The sequence below is a fragment of the Oryzias latipes genome, chromosome 23, assembly GCF_002234675.1.
Source record: "Oryzias latipes chromosome 23, ASM223467v1".
Lineage (NCBI taxonomy): Eukaryota > Metazoa > Chordata > Actinopteri > Beloniformes > Adrianichthyidae > Oryzias > Oryzias latipes.
The window spans coordinates 19,599,683-19,625,311 of record NC_019881.2 but is presented as its reverse complement, the minus strand read 5'-3'; the positions used below and the strand labels follow the sequence as shown (position 1 = coordinate 19,625,311).

At 39.2% G+C, this 25,629-nt stretch overlaps 1 protein-coding gene across 6 annotated transcripts in view; it reads right to left on the bottom strand.

The window, feature by feature from the left end:
• Positions 1 to 1,659: 1,659 nt before the first annotated feature.
• The window catches only part of syt1 (synaptotagmin 1), a 199,017-nt gene continuing 175,047 nt past the window's right edge, over positions 1,660 to 25,629 (bottom strand). For all 6 annotated transcript variants that reach the window (XM_011491264.3, XM_011491262.3, XM_020714230.1 and 3 more), the window contains 3 exons: positions 20,578 to 20,695; positions 8,853 to 8,986; positions 1,660 to 4,905 (listed from right to left, as the gene is read on the bottom strand). In XM_011491264.3, the coding sequence (XP_011489566.1) occupies positions 4,699 to 4,905; positions 8,853 to 8,986; positions 20,578 to 20,695 (459 nt within the window). In that variant the 3' untranslated portion in view covers positions 1,660 to 4,698. The remainder of the gene's footprint in view (positions 4,906 to 8,852; positions 8,987 to 20,577; positions 20,696 to 25,629) is intronic.

Here is a 25,629-nt window from a genome sequence, read left to right as displayed (position 1 = left end):
ACTAAACTGTCCGATCAGAGTCGTCCTCTGACCAAAAACTCATTGTCTGATTGAATACCGACCTGAGTTTCAGGTGTTCTGCCTCATTCTCATCACAATCGTCGCTGGTTCAGCATGTTTTCAAAATTGCAATGTTCATCCTTTATTTACCATGAAGCAAGAGATTAACAAGTGGTCCCTGAACAACACCATTACATTTGAGAGCAGAACATTTAAAAAAAACTGTTCTGAAAGCAATAAAAATGAGTGTGCTCACAACCTGCTGAACCAAATATTTTAGTCCTGTTTATTCACAGAAATGTGTGTTAATGATGCACCGGACACTCAAATTGATTCAAAACTAGTGAGTTTTAATGCTTTAAGTCTTAAAATAACATCAAGTCAAAAATGTTGGAATTATCCTGGATCAGTCTGTGAGCACAACTGCATTCCTTTTTATTAGATTCCTTTAAAAAAATTCCACATCAAAAACAATCTCCTAAAAAGTAATTATTTTAAAGTGTTAAACTGCATCTAAAAAATAAACGAGTAAAAAGGTTTAGAAAGACTAAATTATAGTCTGAAATTTCAAAAACAATAACTTTTTAAACTTGTAAATATTTAAACTAAACCAACAAAATTTTGCAGTTACTTGTTGTTGAAAAACCTAATTTTACTACAATTTAAAGTCATTTCTTTGCCTATAAACGGTCAAGTTAAATTAAAGTTACAGTGAGCCAAACAAAGACCTGCAGGAAACGTTTGTACCACCGTCAATGACCTTAAAGTCTGACTTTTGTTGTTGAGCAAATACTTCAGAATCAGAATTATCATTTTATGCACAAAACGTGACGATACTCCCAAGGTGTTTAAAAAAATTAAAAAAAAAGAAATTAGACATACAAATATATTTAAAATAAAATAAAGTGTAAATTATGTTCATCCAATGTTAATTAGTAATACATAGTCAGTGATGTAGTATTGCACTTGTGAAAATGGAATAACCTATAATTTTCTTTTATTACCATATAAACATAATGTACATGCCTTATTGAAATGAATACATGGATTTTTCCCTTTTTTACTGCACAATAGTCTTTATTGTAATTTCAAGGATTTTATTTTACATTCTGTCTGATAGTTGAAGTATATGATGAACATAACAAACCTCTCCCCCTTTTTTTACATTACATCAAATGAAATTTTATTTATACATTTAAATGAAATTTAAATTTAAGTGAAACAACTTGCAGAATCTGCTTCTGACAAATACTTTTCTGCCCCATTGTACTATAATAATTAACCGTTTTTGCTAAATGTTAATTATATAAGACAATAATCACATTTAAAGTGAAAAGTGCCCACAATTTATATAGTAAGGTCAAAATAAACACCTTTTATTGTATATTTACAACACATTATGAATAGTTGTGGCCTTCTTTACATCTAAAAAATATCTATTTTATGTCATAATTCCATGGATTTATATTTTGTAATTCCTCATGGTTTGTCTCCAGGCTAAATTTCAGTGAAAATTTGATTTAAATTTGCTGAATCTCGGTCGCTTGTTCCACTATGATCCTCTAGATGGCAGTAGTGACCTGTCAATGTGAAGTTATGAGCTTTCCTTCTGCAGACCCAACGCCAAAAAGAGTGAAAACATCACATGATAGGCTTCTGTATCAACAGGAAATAAAACGTTTTTATTGATCATTTGTGTATATGAAGTTATATAACAACAGTCAGAAAACTCCACAGAGTGAATCACTACACAAAATGAAACAAAAACTGTAAAACACCTCATCAAAAATGAAGGTATACACAGCAAATATAACTTGTCAGCGGCCCGCTGTCGCTGCGAGCGATATGGCAGGAAAAAACACCCCAAACAGTTCTACAAGATTACAGAGAAAACTTCCACACACAAAATACTCAAGCAGGCAGTTGATATACACAAAGGCAACTAGGATCTTTCTACAGCATCAGATTCTAATACTTACACAGCTTTGCTTTTGAAAGGTCAGTGTGGCTTTTTGTCGGTGTCACTGGAGAGAATCTTGTCGCACGCTCCATACGATTGTAAAAATTTTGTGGTCTTCGTGCACACTTTGGCGGGAAACGGTAACGAGGGCAGCACCGCAGCGCAGATAATGGCTTTGTAGTTAGTTTTTATTTTTTCTTTAAATACACACCTCCTGATCCGATGTGTGTTCTGCAGGGCGGCCCGTTACCGGATCCCCAGACACTTGAATGCGTTTCTGTCGCTCAACCGTCGGTTCTTCATTGAAATCTGAAGCTGTTCAGGAATTGGTGGATCTACGGGTGAAACCAGCCTCTCCAAGCAGGAGGCTCAAAAACATAATATTCAGTGAACCCCACAAAGGATTGTGACAAATACCTGGAAAATATGAACAAAATGACCAAAGATATTTTTATTTTTTTCTCAAACAACAAAAAGCCAAAGTACATCTAATCATCTCACGGCTAAAGAAATCTACAACAACACAGTCCGTACTGTACATTCAGAGTTTTCGTCTCGGATATAAAAGCGCTCTGAATCAAAAAAGAAGTAAATGAGAGTCAAATGGATGAGATATATTTGCTGCTGAATCGTCGTGTCCATATTTATGTCCAGACACGAAGAGTATTTACATCTTTAAGGGGACGTTGATCTGGTTTTTTGTTTTATACGAAGACTCCCTGAAGCGTCTGATGCTGGAACTGTGTGCAAGAGGAGAAAACGAAGCTGCGAAACCCATAAACGGAATCTACGTGTGCTGTGGCCTAACCTTCCCGACCTCCTCTGGAGACTTCCTGGGGCGACGCCACCCACGCCAACACTATGGGATGGACATACAAGTATTGCACAGTGCTCAACAAAATGCTGTGTGAAGCCACCCGCTGGGATAAAACGCTTTCCCTCTCTCGGCTGCGTGTAGAAGGGGGGGGGATGGCATTGAACGCTACGACAACACTACAGAACAAACTCGCTACCTACTGATAAGTCTACGTCTCGAAGCACACACGGCAGTCACAGTGATACACAAAGCAGTCCTCAGAGACTCCTATGGAATGACAAGTAGCTTTTTCTTAATAGTGCTATCAACAACACAATAACATTGAAAAACACTTAGTCCTCCTGAAGCTAGCATCGAGTATACGCAAGAGGTTCCTTCAAGACTTCATGGATTTCATGGATTCTTCTGCTCATATTTGGACCCGTAGTCAAAGACACTGTGGACAAATCGCAGACCATTAACTTTTACGGTTATTCTGCGCCAACACAAAAGGAGGATGCCGTTGGCCCAAACGGGAATTGTCATTGCTTTTTCTCTTTTTTTTGTTTCGGTGCGGCCGGAGGATCTCTGGCTCCACCTCGCAGGTGACCTGGAACACGACAATGCTCGGTAAAGAATTCAAAGACACCCAGTGCAAAACAGCAGCCACATAAAGGTTGAAACTGGCAGTAAAACATGGCTAGCTCTATTGTCACTGTGAAAAGGCAACGCAAAGCAAAGACTGCGAGTCAGGGCACCACTGCAGCCAGAGACATTGTTCCCGATAAACCAAAGCTACGACCGCTAGCAAGCGGGAGAGTGCTCTGCGCACCTCCCTGAAAAATGGCAGTGTTTAGAAGCTTCACCTTCCTCTGACTGAAGGCGGATTTCCCTCCGACTTTAGTTAAAATCATTTTAAAAAAATCATGCACGTTACGAAAAATAGTCAAAAGGCTGAACCGCTCTAAAAATATCGTTGTCATCTTTAAACCAGAAGTGCTCCCGTTTTGATAACTCTTCATTCAGGTCAGAGATCAGACCCGGAACGCGACGACGAAGCTGAACATAAGATCGAGTTTAAGGACACAATGGCTACAACTTGGTGCTTTTTTTCCCCCCACATCGGGTCACGTTTCCTCTGGGACAAACGGTCAGGAGAAGTGATCAAGGCCCTCTCTGTCGCCTAGTATGAGGAGATGAAGCGCTCAGTGGCTGTAGTTTAGGACCGCCTGTCCTCTGAGTACAAAACACTGTAAGAAAGCGTGTGCTTGTGTCACTTCCAGCAGCACTTTCCCACAGAACCATAGCAGTTAATGGCCTCGTACTCTTTTTAGGGTTTTGCTGGAATATATTCATCTGTTCGTCTTTCTACAATGATTGGTTGCTTAACTTAAAGCCCGGACGTCGTCTTTTAGGCTCCACCGACGTCTTCGTGTTAGAATTTTCTGGAATGCAAGAAGGTAATAAGGTACAATTCTTAAATCCTGGGATATATATAATATTGGCTTTCCTCTATATCTGCATTTACATAATTTAAAATAGAACATCGTATTAAAAACATCCAGATATACACAGATTAGGAAACGGTAACAACATATAAACACGAAAACTAGAAATCATTTTTGTCTGCATACTTATATATACAACTGTGGTACAATAAACTCTTTCAGTCATGCGGTATCTATACAGATCATATTGCTTAAAAGAAGGGGGCTTTTGGTTGTTAAGGGCTCCGAGATGAAACTGCTAAATCATAGAGGAACGGAATAAAACCCGACAGAAAAAATACAGAGCATGTCTGGGGACGTTTGAATCGGTATCTGAAATCAGGAAGCTGAGACGGGTGGAGGGCGGGCTAACATGGACGGACCCATATATCACTGAGGTATTTACACATACTGGCTAAAGAGTACTACAAGGCAGGGAGCTGAAAGGGCCCTGCCTATTTCTTGACGGAGAGCTGAGCGTCCACCTCCTCCTCGGGCTTCAGCACGTGCCACTGGGCGATGGGTCTCCTGGGGTTGGCCAGCATGTCGGACCAGTGGCGCAGCTCCGTGCCCGAGCTGTTGAGCCCCACAAATACCTTGCCGATGGCATCGTTCTTACCGATCTTGTCATAGTCCAGAACCGTTATAACAATTTGCACTTTCTGCAGAAGGGAAGAGGGCGGGGAAACAGCGGGGGAGAAACCAGATTTACCACAGACTAGGAAACAGGGAGCAGCTTGTTTTGACACGTTACCTGTTTTCTGTCAGCTCTTTTGTCCTTTCAGGAATCAACTTGCTTAAGTTAAAAGGCCTATATCGTGCAAAATCAACTTTTTGGAGCTTTTAGGTGTATTAGAATGTTCATTCCTCACAAAAAATTACCCCACAGTGGTATTTTGATCACGCCTTTCTGAGTATTCCTCTCAAACCCTGCGCTCTGAGCACCAGCCCCTCCCAATCCAGGAGAACCAGCGGGTTCTCACATTGTGACATCACAAAGTGAGGACCAGCCCCTTCTAAGAAGAGTCTGCACTTTCTCCGTGGAGCTAACAGCGATCGGCTAAACGCTGTTCTTTTAAATGCACCACGTGCACATCTCTATGCAAAAGCTTGGATGTAGTTTGTTTTCGTGGAATAAATGCAGACACGCTACAGATGACGTCATAAAATGGGAGACACCCACAAGGAGAGAAAGGCGGAGCCTCCAAAATCCAGTTGTCTTACCTCCGGGTAGAAAAATTAGCCGTGAGAATAACTCATATTTAATAAAAATAACACGATACGGGCCCTTCAAATGCTCATTTGCTCATTTTTACTTTGTATTTGGACGAGTCTTCTGATGCTTTTGCTTCCAAATATTCTAAAACAATCTTTAATCTGGCTTGTTTACTCCTCCGAGAACTGTTGCCATGGACACTAGCTCCACCTCTCCTCTGGGCTGTTAGACTGAATTAAAATGAAACAAAAATGTATTTATTCTGGAAAGAAAAGAAGCCCCTAATGGTCACTCATGGAACTGAACGATCATCTTTTGATGTATTTTAAAAGTATTCCCAGTGGTCCTTTATGATTATGCTATTTTGAGCCGAAATCTAAAAACCTGTGTCGTTTTTAAGGACATAGTTTCTGAAGAGCTGCAGGAGTTCATTAGAAATTGTTTTTGGTGGGACTGTTGGCACAAAGAACCCCGACCCCCCCCCCCCCACCACCACCACCTCACTGTTACTGAGAGCTCGGAGCATTTTCTACGTAACAAATACGATCTTTTTCCAACAGCCTTTTTGGGTCACCGACTTGAACAAAGATATTTTCTTTATGAATGTTTCCATCAGAAAATGATAAGACAATTGTTTGGGGGAAAAAAATAAAAAAGAAAGATCAACAAATCCATAAAAATAAGAATACAATGTTTCTAAAGAACTCTGGGTTTCAGGACTAACCAGTTGTTTGTTGGGACAAATTGTTTTGTTTGTTTGTGTTTATAAATATACTGAATCCAAGCACAAACTAGAGTTGTTAAAGCAGTTTCCATCATTTATAGTTGAATGAATTGAGATAAAAAGACTTAAGATGATGTGTCTGCAGAGAAGCGCAGCTCCTTTAGAAAGTGATAATTAACAGGACGAGTTCTTTTCAGAGGGTTTGATCGCTCACAGGTCCGCCTCTCGGGCTCGCCGTGGCGTTTATCTGCAGAAGAGGAGTGACCGGGCCGTCTGCCTCTGGAGCAGAATAGGAATTTCCGCACAAAGTGGCCTGATTAAGTTTCGATCCAGACTGAGATGGAGCTGTTCATCTGAAATGATATTTTTATACATGTTGACTAAAAAGGATTAAATTGAAAAGGGTTAAATATCTGATCTACCGGCAAGAAAAAAAATGGTCACAAATGTCAAAATGCAAAACCGCCTGACTACAGGCTTCATTTCTTTCTTTTTAAAAATAAAATAAAATGTAGAAACCACACAAATGATGGGATTAAACATGCAACCATTGACTGTATATGAGAACTGGACTGAGCGTATCGTAAAAAATGGCAAGTGAATTAACTTTATTAACCATTTTCTATGTATGATGTCACACTCACGCCATCCAGTTGTCATATACAGTCAGTGGTTGGTGCACATCAACCCTCTAACCATTTTCCTACTTTACTTTATTGTTTTTGTGTTTACCAACTTATGATTTGACAAGTTTTCAGATATCTAGAGATTGCCGTTTAAAAAATGCTAATAGAGGTAATTTTTTATGGAGTTACTGAAGAGTTATGGAGACTATAACTATATACAAAACTAGTATTATTTTGTTGCCTCTTAAATACCAGCTAATAATTTGCTGGTAACTCGGCCCCTCCCACAGACAGCTAATTATTTTTTTAGAATCCTTTTTTCCGAGAGGGAAATGCTAAATCCATGTTAATAAAAAGGTTTTACTAAAGAGCACAAATCTTTAGGGGGTAAAAATTTGGTACAAGTGTGACTCACAAACAAAAAAACATTTTGTTTTTGCTTCTTCGCCTTCAAAGGTAGAAAAACACAAACTGGAGTTTTTCCTCCAGAAGAGGCTGCGGGACGCACAGCCCACTCAAAGCCATCATTCAACAAAATGAGTCTTCAAGAACGACAACTATCACCGACAGCGCTTTAGACGCGTCTGAATTATTGAAGGGGGCCGATGGAACAAGACGGCTGTGTGAGGAGCTGCAGGCGCAGAAACCAAACTCCTTCATTTGTTCTCTGCAGTCGACAGATTCACTCTAAGTGAATCACAAAAAATCTGATCACGATTGCTTAAAATGAGGAATATTTGCTCTGCTGTTTTTAAAAATTGCCGCTTAAAGGTTTCCAATTTTGTCCATTCTACTTTAAGTTCTGAAATAAAACATCACAATTGTTTTTGTAAGTTTTAACCATTTGTTTGTTACTAAACTTCACTCATAAAGTTGATAATTAGAGAAAACTGAAATAATTTCCTCCTTTGGACGCGTTTCCATAAACACAAAAGCCTCATTTTACGATGACCTGGTAAAAAAAAAAAGAATAAACAGATTAAGTTGATGTGTTGAGCGGAAAAGCTCCACGGTTCAGTGTGTTGGTTTCAGGCCTGAAGAGCCTTCAGTGATACAGACGATGTTTGAACAGCTCATTAGTTCAACATTTACACCAGCCTCAGAGTGTTTGCTCTGTCAAAGTCCAATGAGTGTTTTTAAGTGTTAAATAACCTTTTAAGTGTTCAATCATTCAAACTCCACGACAGGATTATGAGTCAATCAATGGTGGTGACGTGAAACTGCCAGAATGCACCCTGTGATTTGTGGTCTTTAGGAATCCCACTCAGTTAAAATCATGTCTTTAATCGTTTATATTCTTCAGCTGCTATAAAAAGAGTCGTCGCCACAGCGAAAGCGTGGCTCCATATTATTGTTGTACAAACATCCAGCTCAGTGATGATGTGCTCGCTAATCACTGCAGAAGTCTGCACAATTAATCTCAAATTTATCGTTATCGCGATTTCAAGCAGGGCAATATCCATATCGCAAAGTCTGTGAAAATTCCAATAAATGGTAAACCTTAAATGAGCTAAAACAATCTTATGACAACTTGAAGTATTTAATGAATTGAATAAAACTCTTTATGCATTTGACCTATCGGATGGAGCTTTTATGTTAGATGTTGGCCTCCTATGTAGACGAGGGTCCTTTGGAGACTAATTTAAGGTATTTTGACTCTGTTAAACTTTTGCAGTAAAATTGAAGTGTTTTTGTTATTTGTTCATTTCTCGCAAGTTATATCGCAATATTGATCACTAATATCGCATATCACGAGTTTTCCTCATATCGTGCAGCCCTACACTGCAGTAATAAATGTGACAGGTAGTGACGAGTGCAGAGAATCACAAGCACTAAAGAATTGGCCTGACGAATTGTAAAACTGAAGCTGATTTAAGCTGAATTGACTTACTGTTTGGATGAAAAACTACTAAACTGATTATTTGCTACATGAGCTCTCACTTATCAATGCTAACACGCAGCAAACTGTTAAGCTGCTTAAACCAAATGTTCCATTAAAGCTCGGAAAGCTTGGTCTGAAAACAAAAGGAGGAAAACTGATACCTGGATTTGTTCAAACGGGACTTCAAAGCTAAAGGACTCGTTGTAGTAAGGGTTAAGGGTGTTCTTCTTGATTGTCGTCTTCTTCTTCTTCAGCCTCTTGCCGTTTTGCATCAGGTGGATCTTCACATATGGATCTAAAACAAAAAGTTTGAAACGTTTAATAGTTTTTAAACATCTTGGGTCAATATTAAAAGAGGCTTCCTGTCCAAAAATTTCATTTCGGACAATATTGCTTAGCCCTTTAACCCTTTAACCCTTGTGCTATCTCAGATGACCCCCCCCCCTGCATTGAGGTGTTCTCCCTACCATGACAAAGGTGGATAAAGGTGGAAAGATTTCATGTAATCCATGGACACCAGTGAAGATCACAAATCATTGAAGAAAAAAGGTTCAGAGCACTGTCTAGTGGGTCTAGATGACCCAACTCCCAATGTTAAAGTGCCTAGGATAGCACCAGGGTTACAGACATTCTTTGAATTGTCGTAACTCTTCAAAGTAAAGTTGATATGAAAAGCTGCTTTTCTCAGTGCCACATGACTAAATTGAGACACTTTTTATCTATTTACAACGATGCACACACTGATGCATTATTAGCCTCAACCCAGGACAGCTGTGCATCCTTGTGTTTGTTTACAGCACTCTGTTAGCCTTCTCCTCTCAAGAGCCCTTATTGTTATCCGCCCAAATGCCATGTCAAGTGGCACCCAAGTGGTCATCCATCTTTATCCACTTTGCAGCCATCATGGGGAGCATAGTCTGAATTGGTTTACATTTTAGAAATCATCACACAGAACTAGTGAGTCCTGGAGTCTGAGATGAGGAGGACACTTCTCAATCAAATGTTAAAAAACAACAACATGGTTTTTAGGTTTTAAAGGACTCATTACAAAAGGAGGCAGAGAGTTAATTCACATGAAGTCTAATGAGTCCAGCGACAGACGGGGAAGAAAGTAACGAGGTTCACTGCAATTTTCCCAGGGCACAGGACAGAGAAAGTAATGAAAGACTATCGGGAGTGTGTGATGATATTATCCATTCAGGCGCCTTCTCACCTCAAAGTCACGAATAATGTGGATTCATGGAAACAATGAGAAAACCATTTTTTCCTCATTTGTTATCAAATCTGGCAGATATGATCATCTGTGAGTTAAAATATATAACCTGGAAGTCCACAGAGAGCAGCAACAAACTGCCTCTGAGAAAACAGGGGCTGTAACCCAAGTAGTTCTCTGTAACCCCCTGATGAGGAGGAGTAAGTGGGGGGAACAAAAAACAAACAAAAAAAGATGAACCCCAAATCTGGAGTCGGTAACCATGGAAACTTGACCTGCTTTGCTGGTGAGTTCTTCAGTGACTCTTCTTAAGCGGAGTTCGCTCCTGCTGAGCCTGAAGCAGCCGTGTGGCGGATCGCTTCCCTTCCTTCTTCATAAAGTTCTCCTCTCACACATCAAACATCCGTCTATTTGGGTCCTTAAATAATTAATCCGAGCCTTTCTTTTTTAAGTCACTAAAGCTCTCTGCTTTTAGTGAGTGGTTTCTATTTTCTGCTGACCTGAAAGCTGTTTTTCCATTTTCTCATTAGTGTGGTTGCATTAAAAAAAAAAAAACACGAAATATTGATTTCAGTAGAAAAACACAGACAAAGAGCCTCATCTAATGTTTTCAGTTGGCAGTAAATAAAAGTATTTCTGAATGTCATTCATCCTGTACACATTTACTGAACCCTGAAGCCAAAGAAACCCAACGAAGACCTAAAGGTTTTCAGAGGACCATCTTAGTCTATTGTGGTTCCAAGAGTCTGTTTCCCTTTGTAAAAATCTCATTTCTTAAAATTAAGGTTTTTAGTTTCAACATAATTAGATGTCTGAAATAAACCAGATGAATGGAAAATGAATGGAAACATCTAAACAAGATGTAGAATAAGTTTATGGTCCTCATATTTATGAACAGTAAATGTTATGTAAATAAAGTTTTGACTACAGTCATATATCCCAAAGCGCCATTGTGTGGCGATTTAAATGCAAGCTTCCCTAAAAGGTCCCTAAAATCGTCTGATGAAGGGCTGATTTTAGACCGTCACCGCCCTGCCCCCACCACGGGCTGTCGACATTCCTGTCCACGCCAACAGTGCAAAAAAATAAAATAAAATCAGGCGGCGGCATGAAATCTTGAAGAATCTGCCTGTGCCTCCCCATCACCCGCTGGCAGCTGTATTTGGAACCGTAGCATTACTTCTATAAACTTGTAAATTCTTTTACCTTTAAAGTAATATCTAGAGGGTTGGAAATAAACCTAATATTTGTGACTTGCACCTCAGTTCAGTTCAAAACATAATCATAAATTTAATGTAAAAAATTACAGAAATACTTTCTCCAGTATTTAAGGTTGCTTGGTCAAAACGAGATGAATATTTATTAATGTTTTAGAATCTGGCTGCCTGTAGGATTGAGATGTGATCCGTTTTTTCAGGCTGAAAAAACCCCCTAAATTCTGACATTTCTCTGTTTTGGAACTGAAGTATCCTTAGGAAAACAGCAATCTGAACATGAAAATAACTTTCTCTAACAACTGAACCGAGTCTGCATGAAAAAGAAGTTAAACTCGTATTCAGACCCAATAATTAACTGATGAAACGCAGCTCTGTAGGATAATATGGATTATCTGAGGATCCCAGATGCCCAAAGTCTTTAGCTTGTAAGATTTCTTGATGCTGAAAAATGTTTCTCATCTCTGTTGGAGAATTGTGAGATGTCGAGCTAAAATACAAGCTTAGCTCCTCTAATCTGTCATCCAATTTGGGAAGAATAAGGACCCGGATCAGAATGATGGACACGAGCAGGGTGGTTTTTATGAAAGTGGAGGAAAAACAGTGCAGAGACTGCAAAGTAGCAGAATAAATAGATGATGGGGAGTAAAAAGGTAACATGCTCCTAATGGAGTGGGTGTCCATTATTACTCTCCTGCTGAGTGGAGCTGAAGAGCAAAGATGGGAAGAAAAAAAAAACCACAGCAGAAGGTTTGTGTGCACGGTTTGTCACTTGGTGCACAAAACGAATGGATCCCAAAGCTTCCAAATGAGGCCTTCATGCAGCTTCAGCAGCTCTGTTTAAAAAGACCCTTCATGTGACAGATTTCTGTCTAAAAAACAGACCAAATATAAACCGCACTAATGAAGTTAAAAGAGGATTATTTTGGTTCCACTAGTCAGTATTTACCTGATCTGAATATCAGGTAGTAACAAATACGCCGTCAAAGAACCATGGGAATTGGAATCTAACACTATAATTGGAAACAACTTGTGGGATGAGTTGTATGGGACCAGCCATAAAAGTCTTCAAAGTCAGCAATAGAGAGAATCAAGACTGGATAGTAAAAATTAGATCTGTATATATGCTGATCTTTCCGATGGGTTAAAAAAAGCATCAGTTTAGAGAGAAAGTTCACCTCTTACCGCTTGTTTTTGTCCAAATGATGATGAAGCTAAAGGTTGTTTTAACGAAGCCGGTGCAGTGATACAAAACATTTAAGCTAGGTGACCGGAACTTCTTTCACCATGCAGTTATCCTGTGGTATATCACTTTTTAAGGCACACCCAGCAGCCAATCAGAATCGAGTATTCACCCAGACCATGGTATAATGATAATTAAAAGACCACTGATAAGGACATACTATGTTTGGTTATGGGATGTTGTTTTTTAAGTGGTTTAAAGGGTTATTTTTTGTTTTATATTCTTGGTTTTGTTTGTAACACTGAACATCAAATAAAATTAATTTGTTTTTATCAAGAAAAATACACTAATGCGAAAACTAAAGGAGATGTTTGGATATTAAAATTTTACTTTAAACCTCTTTCTGTTAAGGTGAAGAACAAAAGTATTCGGATGAAGCCTGTGGTTTTAAAAAGAAAAAGAAAAAAAAGCCAGAGTAACAGCCGAAGCACATTTTTCCGTTTTTTAAATGGTAATTTGATGCTCAAGCATAAATAATTAGAAAAGAGTTTAGATGTAACTGACTTTTAAGAATAAAAAGTAAAATCAACCATAAACTATTATGAGTTAGGAGCTGTGAAGTTTTCAGTGATCCGAGAGCCAGAGGTTGTTTCTGATTTAGACATCCACATCATTCTAGAACAAATTAGAAACATACTTCCCATTTATAAAAGCTGCATATTGTTTTTTTCACATTTTTGTGCTGTAATTTTTTATTCGTTTAGTTAATAGCTGTGATTTGAGTAATTTATCCAACAAACCAAAGTCATTTCTGGCGCTGCTGTGGGCTAAAAGAGGAAGTTGTGCATTAAAAATGCACATTTCTGCTCTTTTGAGCTGGCTAAACTGACCGGACCGCATTAAATGAGCAGAAAAAAAGCTCTGAGCTGTGGCTGTGATCACCAGAGGCAATGATGTCCTAAACGGCTCAGATCTACTTCATTTTGGTCCATTCGAGCAGACATTTCGTCCTCTGTCTTACAATCTCAATCCCTCCTGCTGCATAAATATTTGGGCGAGGAGGATCAGTTAGAAATCTTTTTTTTTTTAAATTAAAAAATCTGCATGACAGCAGCTGACTCCTTTGTTCTTAATTGTCTCTGAAAAACACAAAGCAGCAGCTGAAAGGGATCAAGCCAGATAACCTTTTATGGTGCAGAGAAAGAAACACCTGCGGCGCCGCATCACGGCCATCCAGATGCTCTTATCTTTGCCGCCAGCAGATGACAGTTTGGCTTTTCTGAGAATTGGGGGAGTCGCCCTACCTCACATCCGGCCCCTTTTACCGTTTTCATCCCAGATGGATGTAATCTCTCCCTATTTTATGGATGAAAGGCGGATCTTGTGATCCAAGAGCGCCTCCGCACGTATTTGAACAGCGTTCAGGCTCGTCTGCGCCGTCCTGGGGGTTACTCATCCGAGTCCTGGATCCTGGCCACAGTTTATGAGGGGACGCACTGCCAATGGTCCATGGGCTTCCCTCAGGAAGCTCGACGCAGGTTTCTGGATAAACTATGAGCTCTGAGCCAAATCTGCTGCAGAGTTAAGCAGAGCGACTAAAGCTGTCTAATTTTAAAGTGGTTACTTACACATAGACGTTCAAGCTGTGATTAAACGCCAGCTGGGACTCATTTGGATTAATCTAGTGGTGAGGAGACTTACTGCAGGCTACAGTACCGATTTTTCTGAAACAGTACCGGCTTCTCTTCAAGTGTTTCCGTGCTCATCAAGTGCGAGTGTGGTGGGCGTCGGCAAATGAACGCCAATACAGCCGAGTTAAATATAGCTGTGTGGCTTTTCTCCTGTCATTCTGGATTTTCTATGGTTGGTGCATCCAGGGGTGACTGTGGAGAAGTGGCTTGCAGGTTCCTCAGGGTACAAGCACTCACTGTGAAATTTATCTCTTTAGGGTTCAAACCGCCTGCGTTGGTTGGACCTCTGATTTTTTTGCTTGTAGGATGTAATTTTCAGTTTTAGTTAAATAATCTTTTGACCCAAGTTTTACTGTTTTACTAAACTGGGTGGAAATAACAGGAGAAGCGAGACACATGAAACCTCTAACTCTAAGCTTCATAGAGATAGAACTTGGTTTAGTGTACAGAACCTTATTACCACCAACATTACAATTGTGTGCTTTGATACCGTCCCTTCTGTAGATCGTTACATGGTTGTATCACAACAGAAGAGGTTAAAAAAGTCCTTCACGCTCTTGACAATTACCATATTTTTAGCATAAGTCCTATTTTTTTGCACAGCTTGAACAGGGGCGAGACTTATACTCAGGAGCGACTTATATGTGATTTAAAAAAGTTAATGGCTCATACATTTGTTCTTTTCCCACTAACAACCACTAAAGGGCAGTGTGTGTCAGTATTTGATAGTGACATTAACGCAGAAGCAACCGCTCACTCTGATCAGTGGGTGGAGTCCACCGCTCACAAGTTTATGAAACACATTTTTGGACGAGCGCTAAGCATCGAATTTGACGCAAGCCGATAGAGAGACAAAGGACTCAAATTTAGGGCATGACTCGCGTTTGGTGTGACAGCAGCATTACGCCAGGCTTAGCAGATTAGTTCAGAAGCATCGCACTTTTCCCCCAAAAGTGCAAATTATCCTCCAGAGCGACTTATGTATGATTTTTTCCACTTTATAATGCTTTTTTTTTGCCTGCGACTCATAAACAAAAAAATACGGTGATGTAAACAGCCTTTGTTTTCATCTAACCCCCCGGTCATTTCTAGTTTTAGAGATTCAGACCCAAAATCCTGTAAAACAAAAAAAGAAAAAAAAGAAAGCTTAATTCAAACTATGGGATAGCTTGATTCTGGTTCATTCTCCCCACGTCTCATGAAGATGAACTGAGAGTGAAGCAGGCTGTCTTATTTTTTATACTTCCAAGGACATGGAGGGATAATCCTCTGGCTGTCTCTTTCTCTAGGCATTGTGGGAATCAACATTAACCACAGGCGTCCTCCTCACAGACACCGTTTGGTTGTGAGTTATCTCCACAACTTCTTTGGTACTGAATGTCCTTGTAGTGTTTTGTGCTGAACAAATGTCCACAGCTCCTCGCTCCCACAGCCAGCTGCTCTATTCTAGAAAGAAAAAAAAAACTTCCTCTATTTCTGATGACACACCCCTTCACGTCTTTCCAATCCAACATTAGTGGTCTCTATTATTCTAAAACAAAGACATCAGCCTGTGTTGGAAACGTTGACTGTATCTGAGAACTGGAGTGAGTGTTAACTTACTTCTGGCTCCAACCAAATGAAGTCAAATTTGTCGCCATTTTTTCCACAGTACAAACGTAGTCATGCTGGAGCCAGACGTCATTAGCAAGCAGTGCTTGGTCTGAGGTCAACGTTTCTATGGCAACCACTCTCACCAATCAGGTGTGCCTTTATTGGAAGTCCAAACCCCTACCACTTGAAAGTGGGCTACAAGAAATCTGCCAATCAAATGTTAGACGTGGGACCAGCAGACTCCATCTACTTTTCTTGAAGCATCTGATTGGTCGGTTTATAACTTGGATAACTTGCAGTACATGGAAAAAAAATTGGATTAACAAGAACATGTTTAAAAAAAAGGTGTCAGAGCAAAAATGAATATTCTGATTGGGATTGCACAAAATATGGCAATTTTATCATTATTTCAAAAACAAACTGCAATAAATGGTTACCTTAAGTGTGCTTAAGCAATCTTACGCAGCTTGAAGTATTAAACGAGTGAAATAAATCTCTTTATGCATTTGACCAATCGGATGGAGCCCTTTGATGTTAGATCCTTGTTCCAATGTAGACGAAGGTCATTCGGAATGCAAGTTAAGTCATGTTGACTCTTTTTTAAATTTAATTGTTGCAGTGAAATGGAAATTATGTATTTAGTTGTTTTGCCATTTCTTCATGTATCGCAAGTTATATCGTCATTGCAATATTGATCAATAATATCGCAAATCGCAAGTTTTCCTGATATTTGCAGCCCTAATCCGGACCAATAGACTGATTGAGTAACAGCTGTTTTGTCTATGGGGTTTTGGCTCCCTGGAGCCAGCGGGTACTTCGCTGCACAATAGGAGGGAGAGGTCACTCAGTCCAGTTTGCATTTACAGTCAATGGTTGGAAACGAGTAGAGGTTGTGGGGATGCAGGACAATAAAAAGAAATCATCATCTATTTTCCCAAATCTGCGCACAGCTGGATTGTTGAAGTTTGAATCAGCGTTTCTGGTCAAGCGGGGATGCGTGGATGCCGCTCCAAAGGAAAGGGAAACATCTTCATTTACCTAAGTTTGCATTCACACGGGAGCAACATCCATGAAATGTCAGGCAGTTACGACTGCTCATCTAAGGGCAATACTGGCTAAAAACAGCTTTGACCAGAAAAAGGAATGAAGACGACCAGCTGGTCCTGATAGTCTTCTAACCTTCACATCCTGACTGTACAAAACCGCTTTTTCAGTCTTTTATTCTCTCTAGATGTACCTCTCACTTGTATAACTCTCTTTAGTTCATTTTAAAGTGATCCCTTGTTTATCGCCATAGTTACGTTCTAAAAATAACCCGCAATAGATAAAATCCACAAAGTTGTCAGTTTAATTTTTCTTCAATACAGATGCTTGAAAGGCTGTAAAATTAATCACTTTCACTTTTCTAAGACATTCTCACTCTTTGATCACTGGTCTGATCGCCATCGAAGATTTTTGTGAAGATTGACTGACGATAACAGCCAGTCAGGACGCAGAACAGAATGGATTTTTAAAAAGGCTGCACTGTGCAAGACTTCAACCCTTTAACACCAAAGCTTTAGCCCCCAGTGTTGACATTCTTTTGACTACAGTAACTCTTCAAGTGTTTACATACTCAACGTAACTCCGGTGGACTCTGAAGCAAAGAAAAGCAACTTTGAGTTACTATGCAACACTTTATGCTAGTAGAGGTGCTTTTCTCTGCGTCAAAATATGCAGATTCACGGTGATCACGTAAACAGTCGAACAGTTATGGTACATCAAAGATTGTGTGTTGTTTCGGTGTCGCTATCTGGTTTTGGGGTTACAACCCTGCACCCTCTTTTCACATAAAGCAGAACTGTATCAAGGTTGACTTGAAATAGAAGCAAGACCTCAGCCCTCCGATGGATCAGGTTTTGCTCATATCTAAAGCTAACCTTCCAATGAAATAAACTGGAGTGAACTAAACAGTGGAGTCACTTTAAAGTCTTTGTTTTAGCTAAATAAAAATAAGCCTGTGGAATTCTAACCTTTTTTTTTAATCCCATTGCCCTCAACTCCACATAATAGCAGTAATGATAAATTGTAGAGTTGGTTCCTGCAGAGGGAGAAGCAACACGTTGACAAAGAGGCTGGGATTATTTTAAGACGACAGCTAAAGAACACGGTGTCTGGCGTGTCACAAAGGTTTAGCAGCAGCGATCCTGTAAATCCATCCCCTCAAAAGTTTGCTTTTTTAGGAAACAGCGTGGCAGGTAGATTTTTGGGGGCAGTTGGATGAGGAACAAATGAAAAGAATTATTTCTGATTATACATTGGTTAATGATAATTCCCACATCTTCCTCTGTGAGCCATAATTAGCCGCGGTAAACAGGATGACAATAGTGGAGAAAGCCGATCCCAGGCCGTCAATTGCTTGTTCTCTTTAAGCTCTGGCTGTGCGTGGAGGCTAATTATTGTTATCAGAGACTCGCCTATTATTTCCTCCATCTGCCGCACATTTAAGTCTGTTTTAACAGCAGTCACTGCTAAATCAGTTGTTTGTAACCAGAAACGTGCAATGTGCTATTACTTTTATGATAACAATTCACTGGAATTCATGGATGAGAGCAGATGAAACCTGCGACACACATCCTGTGGATTCAGACAGAACAGACTTGGCTTTCACAGCAAACAAATTCTCACTTTTTTTCTTCTTCTGCATGAGCTGCTCGCTGTCTGACAGCTAAAAACATTGACAATCTCACCATGCAAATGGGAACAGGTGAGCGCTGATGTCAGTGTCATAAAATGGCAGCAGGGGAGCGTTGTTTTTTTTTTTTTCTTTGCCCAAATGGCTGGTCTCTTAGATGAAAGGGAGCTCTGGGCTCTTCAATGTGTTACTGTACTGCACGTTGTTTGGGCTTATATGGAGAGGCGGGCCTGTCGAGCAGAAAGAAAGTGGACCCAGGTGTATGGTAATTGCAGCTGAAAGAGTCAAGGTGGGAGGGAAGGGGCGCAATGGGGAATTTCTAATGAAACCATGGAAGAAAGTCAACAGAGAGGCAGCGGGGGAAGACGGCGGGTTGGGGCCATAATCAGCATTTCAGAAATCGACACTGATCAAAGTCTAGGTGAAAAAACACGACTCAGATTTTACACGACTCAGCAGAAAACAGGACTGATAGGATTAGGATTGTCCCAGTCAGGTTTTTTTGGGTCCGATTAGAGCCATTTGATGTTAGGAATCTGCCGATACAGAGTCCCGGTCCGATACTTTTGTAACAGATTTAGTCAATAAACAGATCCAGGTTGTTCCCACAGTCCGATTTTCTTTTGATACCAGCTCCCAGACGTCTCTTTATTCTGATTATGCAGTTTTTTCGGACATAGTTTCTGCGTCTCTGAGTTGTAGGCGGAACTGTTGCAGCGGAGCTAAAAACGCAGAGCAATGAACTTTTTTACAACTTTTCTACATCACAAATGAGCTTTTTTTCTTTCATCTGCTTCTGATTTACAACCATTTAAGTAAAGAAATGCTGAGAAATGCAATTTTGAGCTTAATTTTCTTCACAATATATCTTCCATCATCAGAAAAATCCCACAAGAACATGTAAATATGTCAGAAAAATACAATTTTCCTTGTGTTTCATCAGACTGGGTGTATAAACAGGCATTATAGTGCAACTATAAACTAGAAAGCAATTAAAAATAGGTGATAATTACCTTAGTCATGTGAGAAAGATTGGTGACTGTAGCTTTTGTATCTTCAGCATTATTGAACATTTTTCATCATATGAGATTTTTGACTCGATTAAAGAATCCTAAAAAATGTAAAATTACTTTGTTCCCAAACTGTAACTGGAGCAAAAAATGACGAGATCATATCAATGTAACCGTTCGTTAGTTTTAGTTATTTTTGAGACATTATGGATTTATTAATTTTTTTAAATCTGTTTTTCCTCAAGCTTGCACTTTGTAGACGGTCCCTTGGCAGCTGTGTCTCTCTCTCTCTCTCTCTGTCTCTCTCTCTCTCTGTCAGAAGCATGGAGAGAGCAATTCTCATTAAAAAGAAGCAAAAACCTGATCTTTTTTCCTTTTTAAACGCTTTTGTAAGTCGTCGTTTGCATTAAGACAAACCAATAAAGACATTTGCTGTGAGTTTTAAATGTTTATTAAAAAAACTGTTGGGCTCAGAAGTCCAAATCTGTGAACATCTTGATAACTTCACAGAACTGATTTGGTGCGCCGACTGCTCAGACTAATGTCGTATTCTGCTGCTCTTTACGGCAATAAAATGACGTGATGCCTTCATGACAAGTAGAACTTTTATTTGAAATAATAAGCTTGAAACTTAACATTCAAGTCTGAAGCAGCGTGATCAGGCCCGATTTCCCTAAATAAATTCTCGTTGTTAAAAACTAACCTGACATTCTTCTTATCTTTTACAACAGCTCAAATTGCGTTAAAACTCTTAAATGTTGGTATATATGGATGGACAGCTGTTACTTCCCTCTTCTTTTCTTTGAGTATCTTTGATCGCAGCAGCTCTGCTGGATGTGGAGCACAATGCCATCGACGAGTCGAGCTCTTAACGAACGCTCAGAGGAGATCAACTCGCAGTTTTCATTCAAATGTGCGATTTTGTATTTCAAATCCCAGCTGTGCAGGAAATGAAGCTGAAGGTAAAACCTGGAAAATCAGCATCAGCTTTATCATCAGCATGACAAAGAGCCAAGACTGACCGTTAGATAAGAACCAGTAAGCAGCAGAATAATTCATGTTTGATCCTTATCCTCCTTTTCTACATTAAAACTGTGAATATTTTCCCCTCCGACAGTAGAAGAATAAAGCTTCGAAGGCCCGCTTTTTTACAATAACTGAGCGTGTTTGGATAGTTGAGGTTGAAACAGGAAAAACAGCGAGTGTTGTCGGAGCAGTGAGTGCTGCAGAGCGGGTATAATTACAGACAAAAAGCCCTGTCAGAGGAAAAGGCGGCAGGTAGGCATTAGCATCGTTTCATCTCCTCACCTGACAGGCCGCCCACGTCCATTTTCTTCAGGTTTTTGGCCTCAAGAACAACCACCGTCAGCTTGCCGGCGGTGGGGACGTATCGCAGGGAGAAGCAGATATCACCCAGCTTCTCTTGCTGTTAGAAGGGCAGGCGGAGAGAGAAACTGGTTTAACAGAAATCAGACCCATCAGAGAAGACAATCATTTCTCAGCTTTGGTGCAGAAAATCTAAGAAAAATCTAAAAACACAGCAACAAATCCGTCTAAAAAGATGTAAGCTTAAAAGTTTTACAAACTGAAAAAAGATATTAAACTGTTCTGTGTTTGATCAAAGATGTTAAATCTTATTCTTTCATTGCTGCAGCATTAAAAGGTTTGTTCCTATGTGACCATTCCTAAGATTAATAACTTTTTCACTAGTTATTTTTCAAAGATGCATAAAGAAGGAAAAAATGAAGATGAAGGAAAAGGCAGATTTTGAACTTAAATTATTCGTAAAGAAGTTCTAACAAACTCATGTGAAGCCTTAGTCCACTCTATAGTACTATAGTACTTTTGAAGAAACTGCAAAGTGGAGCAAAACCTAAAAAAGAAGGGATACGCTTTCAAATGTGTGTATAAATCTGTTAAAATTCTCCATTTTCAGAGGTGCATTTGCTGCTGGATGTTTGAAGATCAATGTGCCATTAGAAGTTCATCAGCCCCGAAAATTCACTGCACTAAATGTGTTCCCTGATTTGATTTGAATGTTTCTAAAAATCAGCATTTTGAGAAATGCTGCAATCACTTCACCTGTAACCCAAATCAGCATCACTGATCCTGAAGAAGGAAGGTGATTCATCTCCTGACTTTATCGCTCTGTGGTCAGAGCAGACGGATGGCCATCTTTGGAAGAGCTTTAAAAATCAACAAAAACACGACCTGAAAGTAATTCCCCATCAACGTCCAATCAGGGTGTGCTTCCTTTTGTTCAATCGGTGTACTGCTTTCTGCAGTGTGTTATAAATTGAACACATTTCACTTCTCTTTCTTAAAGACAAGAAACAAAGGCTAAATTCTTCAAGTAAAAAAATAGCATGCTCCTTTAAAGCTTTTTTTTTAAATCATTTTTGGAGAAACAAAACCCCAACAAGGATATTTGAGGACAGGAAATAAAATCCCACAAACATTTATCAAAATAATCTGTATAATGGCATTAAAATCCGCATGTGAGACAGAGCAGGTATACGCTGCCCCACCTTTACAAACTCATCAGCATCAGTGAGATGCCACCATGCATTTATAATTCACTGCATTCAGACAGAATCCTGTGGGTTAGTCTCTGTCCCCCCTTTATATATTTTTTTAAATAAAATTGCTTATATTTCTCTTTAAACGATGTTTGAACGTCTTGTTTGTTCTGCAGCTACGTTGAAGTCAAAGGCTTGGACCGATGACAGCTAGCATGTCGAGCAATCCATTGATCATTGTGCAGCTGCATCAGTAAATATTGGTTTAAATGGACCGTGCATCGTCTATCATAGCTCAGCATTAATGTGGTCTCATTACCTGGACAAATAGGAGAGTAAACATTAAAAACGTGGACAAAAGAATAAACATGTTTTTAATTAAAGCAAAGTCTTCGGGTAATTTTTCCTGTGTCTGATTTAATAAAAAACATCTGGACTACTTGTCAAAGGTTATTTGACTGTGATATAGTTAGAGCACTAAACTGAAGAAGTTCCCTCTATGAAGATCAAAACGTCACAAACTTCATCAACATGAAGTTCTAACACAAAACATTAAAACATTACCATCTGACCCGACCCAGATGTTCAGATTTACAGCTTTAAGTTTCATAGCAAAAAAATAAATAAAAAAAACAGATGCAGCTGCACTTTTACTAAATAAAATGTTTTAAAAATATGAGAGGAAAAGCAAAGATAAACAGCGGTAAAAACTTTGCACAATGCTGAGCATTTAATGATGCGTAACGTCATCGATGTTCTTCGGTTGATCAAATAATAAACTGCATAGTGGATGTAAGAAGAAAATAGACTCCGATAGCAGAGAAGCATCTCAGTTTAGAGGAGCTGCAGGCTTGTTTCATCAATTTATTATAAAAAGAAAAGAAAAAAAAGAAAAGAGCAGTGCAAGTTGTTTAATACAATAAATAAACATGATTTTTTTCTTTAAAATGCAAGCAAACCCATGCTAACAAGGTTTTAGCAAGCTAGCTCTTTTCAAACTGGTTTAAAATCAATGCCTCAGTTCTTCCATCTATGTCTTGATTTTTTAAATAATTTTTTTATTTGTTTTATTTTTAGGATCCTGCTCCTTCTTGCCCTCAGGTTTATTCAGTAATAGTTTACTGTCTTACTCTGATCATCTTTTGGTCCATTTGTAAAAGCGTTCCCAGTGATCTTTTATTTATATTTATCTGTCAGGTTTTTACCCGTTAAGTCATAATATTATTCATCTGACTATAATGTGTATGGATTGCATGTTTTATGGCTTTATTTTATTGTTTTTAATGTTGCCTAACCTAAAAAATGTTAAGAACTTTAATGTGCATCTGCTGGAACTGTACAGTGGTGAATAGTTTAATGTTCCCTGTAACGATGGAAGTACTTTGGGCTTCATATTGATGAATAAAAATACTCAATAAACAACTTCTTCTTTTTTAGAGATGAATTGATTATACCATTTTGAAACAAACAAAAGTGACTTTTTGAGTTTGACAAGTCCAGAACTTTGTTATTTTCAGTCCAGAAACAGATTTTCTTTTATGTCTCTGCTCGCGCCTTCAGCCTGCCTCTTCTCACCATTGGTGTTGAGGGTCAAGAAAAAACTCGAGTGGTACGACCCAAAACTCCTTCAGACAATGCTGGAGAAATCGGCTCTCCGGGTGAGAAATCAAGTTCAAGAAGTTCTTTTTTTTTTTTTTTTATCTGAGCAACACAATCATTTTTTCTCACGTCTAGAGAATGGCAACGTTTTTGCAGCACAGGGTTTTATTTTTGTATGAGAGTGACTATCACTTGATGCAGGACAGAAACTCTGCAAAAGACGTTCGATGGAAGGGTTTGTATGGTTTTTAAAATAAAATCTAAAAAGATGCCTTAAAATAAAAAATAAAATGACATGTTTTCAGGTTTTTAATGATACTTTAGCAAAATTATATCTAATTGAAAGAAGGAAAGCATTAAATTAATTACTTAAGTCATGTGCTATCGTACGGCAGGTTGAACAATTGGGTCAAAAGGTGCTGCAGGTTTTTCATGGAGGGTCGTACAGAGGAGTGGCGGCATCGTAATGGGAGCGCAAGTTTGGCTTGCAGATCCCTCCAGGTTTGTATGGATACCTCAAGGGACGGCATAAAAATGGAACGTACCATTGCTGTGGGTATGGTAAGTGTATTATGCAGTATTTGAAAGGATAACCTAAGTTTTGCTTATGAAGTACGCGTGCTGCTGTAGTACAGTGACCTTTCGCCACACTAGTCATTAGAACGGTGTCAGTGCAGGTCTCTTACTGACACACAAATGTGGCTGTAGGACGCCCACTAAAACTCCATTTTGATTGTCTCATTTCCTCATTTCTAACATCTGGCTGCACGCATGGAGCACTTGAACAGCACTGAAGGCCTCTCTTTATCTCACTAACTTCACTTACCCTTGTATGTTTAGGTGGGGATGACATTTTTCTCAGTACGGGCTTACCGAGCGGTCTATGACCACCTCCGTGCCTCGTACCGGTTTACCCATTTTGGCCATTGGGTGTTTCCCAACCCTTGTCCTCAGGGAACACTGTCCTGCAGGTTTTAACCACACTTTATTCAGCTCATCATCAAGTTTAGCCCTTAAAGGTAAGTGTTGTAGTTGTAGGGTTAGATAAGTTAATTCTTCTCAAAGAGTTCTGGTACATCGCCTGTCCGTCCTAGGGGAAGATCCCACCTTCATGTAGACACCCGTCTGTTCATTCATTTTTTTCCGGATTGTATTTTTTTTTTTTTTAGGAAGTTTTACTTACCGCAAAGGAGGGTCTCAGGGCAGGGATGCCCAGTTTAGTTTAGTCTGTTTAGTTAAAGTTGAGTATTCTCCCATTGAATTCTATGCATCTATGATCCTTTTGATTGTATGTTCACTTTCCAATTACCATTACGAAGCCCACTGACATGACTGTTGTTGTGAATTTGGGCTGTACAAATAAAATTGAAATTGAATTAAAGGCGGGTGTGTTTAAACAGGGTAGGATTGAATGAATACAGCACTGTGTCCCCTGAGGACCAGGGTTGGAAAACACTGATGTTGTCAATTCCAGACTAAAATATGTAAGGGTTAATGGCCGACGAAGTGTGCATTATCACTTTTTAACGCACGCTGTGGAAGCCTGAACCGTCCGACGTGAAGCAGAGTGCGTTAAAAAGTGACAATGTACACTTCGAAGGCCGTTAACCTGCTTATACCATGGTCATTTACAAAAGCAATACATATTCACCAGTTTTTAGCCCTTTATTCTTGTTTTTTTCCGATTTGGATCGCTTTTTTCACGAAAAGTGGACTATTTGTTCTGTGGTACGATGCCTTGTCTTGCTGCAGTCAAGATTCAGTGATATAAATGATTTATATATATGCTGATTGTCCCGATGGGTTGAATAAAGCATCAGTTCAGAGAAAAAGGTCACCTCTTACCGCTTGTTTTTGTGCATATGATGATGAAGCTGAAGGTTGTTTTAAAGAAGCCGGCGCAGTGATACAGAAGAGTTAAGCTAGGTGACCGGAACTTCTTTTTGGGGCGTGCGGTTATCACTTTTTAAAGCACACCCAGCAGCCAATCAGAATCGAGTATTCACCAGGACCACGGTATAACACGTAGATAATGAATATTAAGTTAAAGTCTTTTGTCCCCCTGCCTCTTCTTCCTGGTTTTGTGCAACTCATGTTTAGTTTCATCATACTAAAACCTTATTGTCTTTTCATTAATCTTGCATTAACTCTTTAAAAAAAAAAAAAAAAAATCCACCAGCAGGAATGAGGAAAAGGTTGAAATAAATAAGAGGTGTAACTACCAAACAGCAGTGGAATCAAT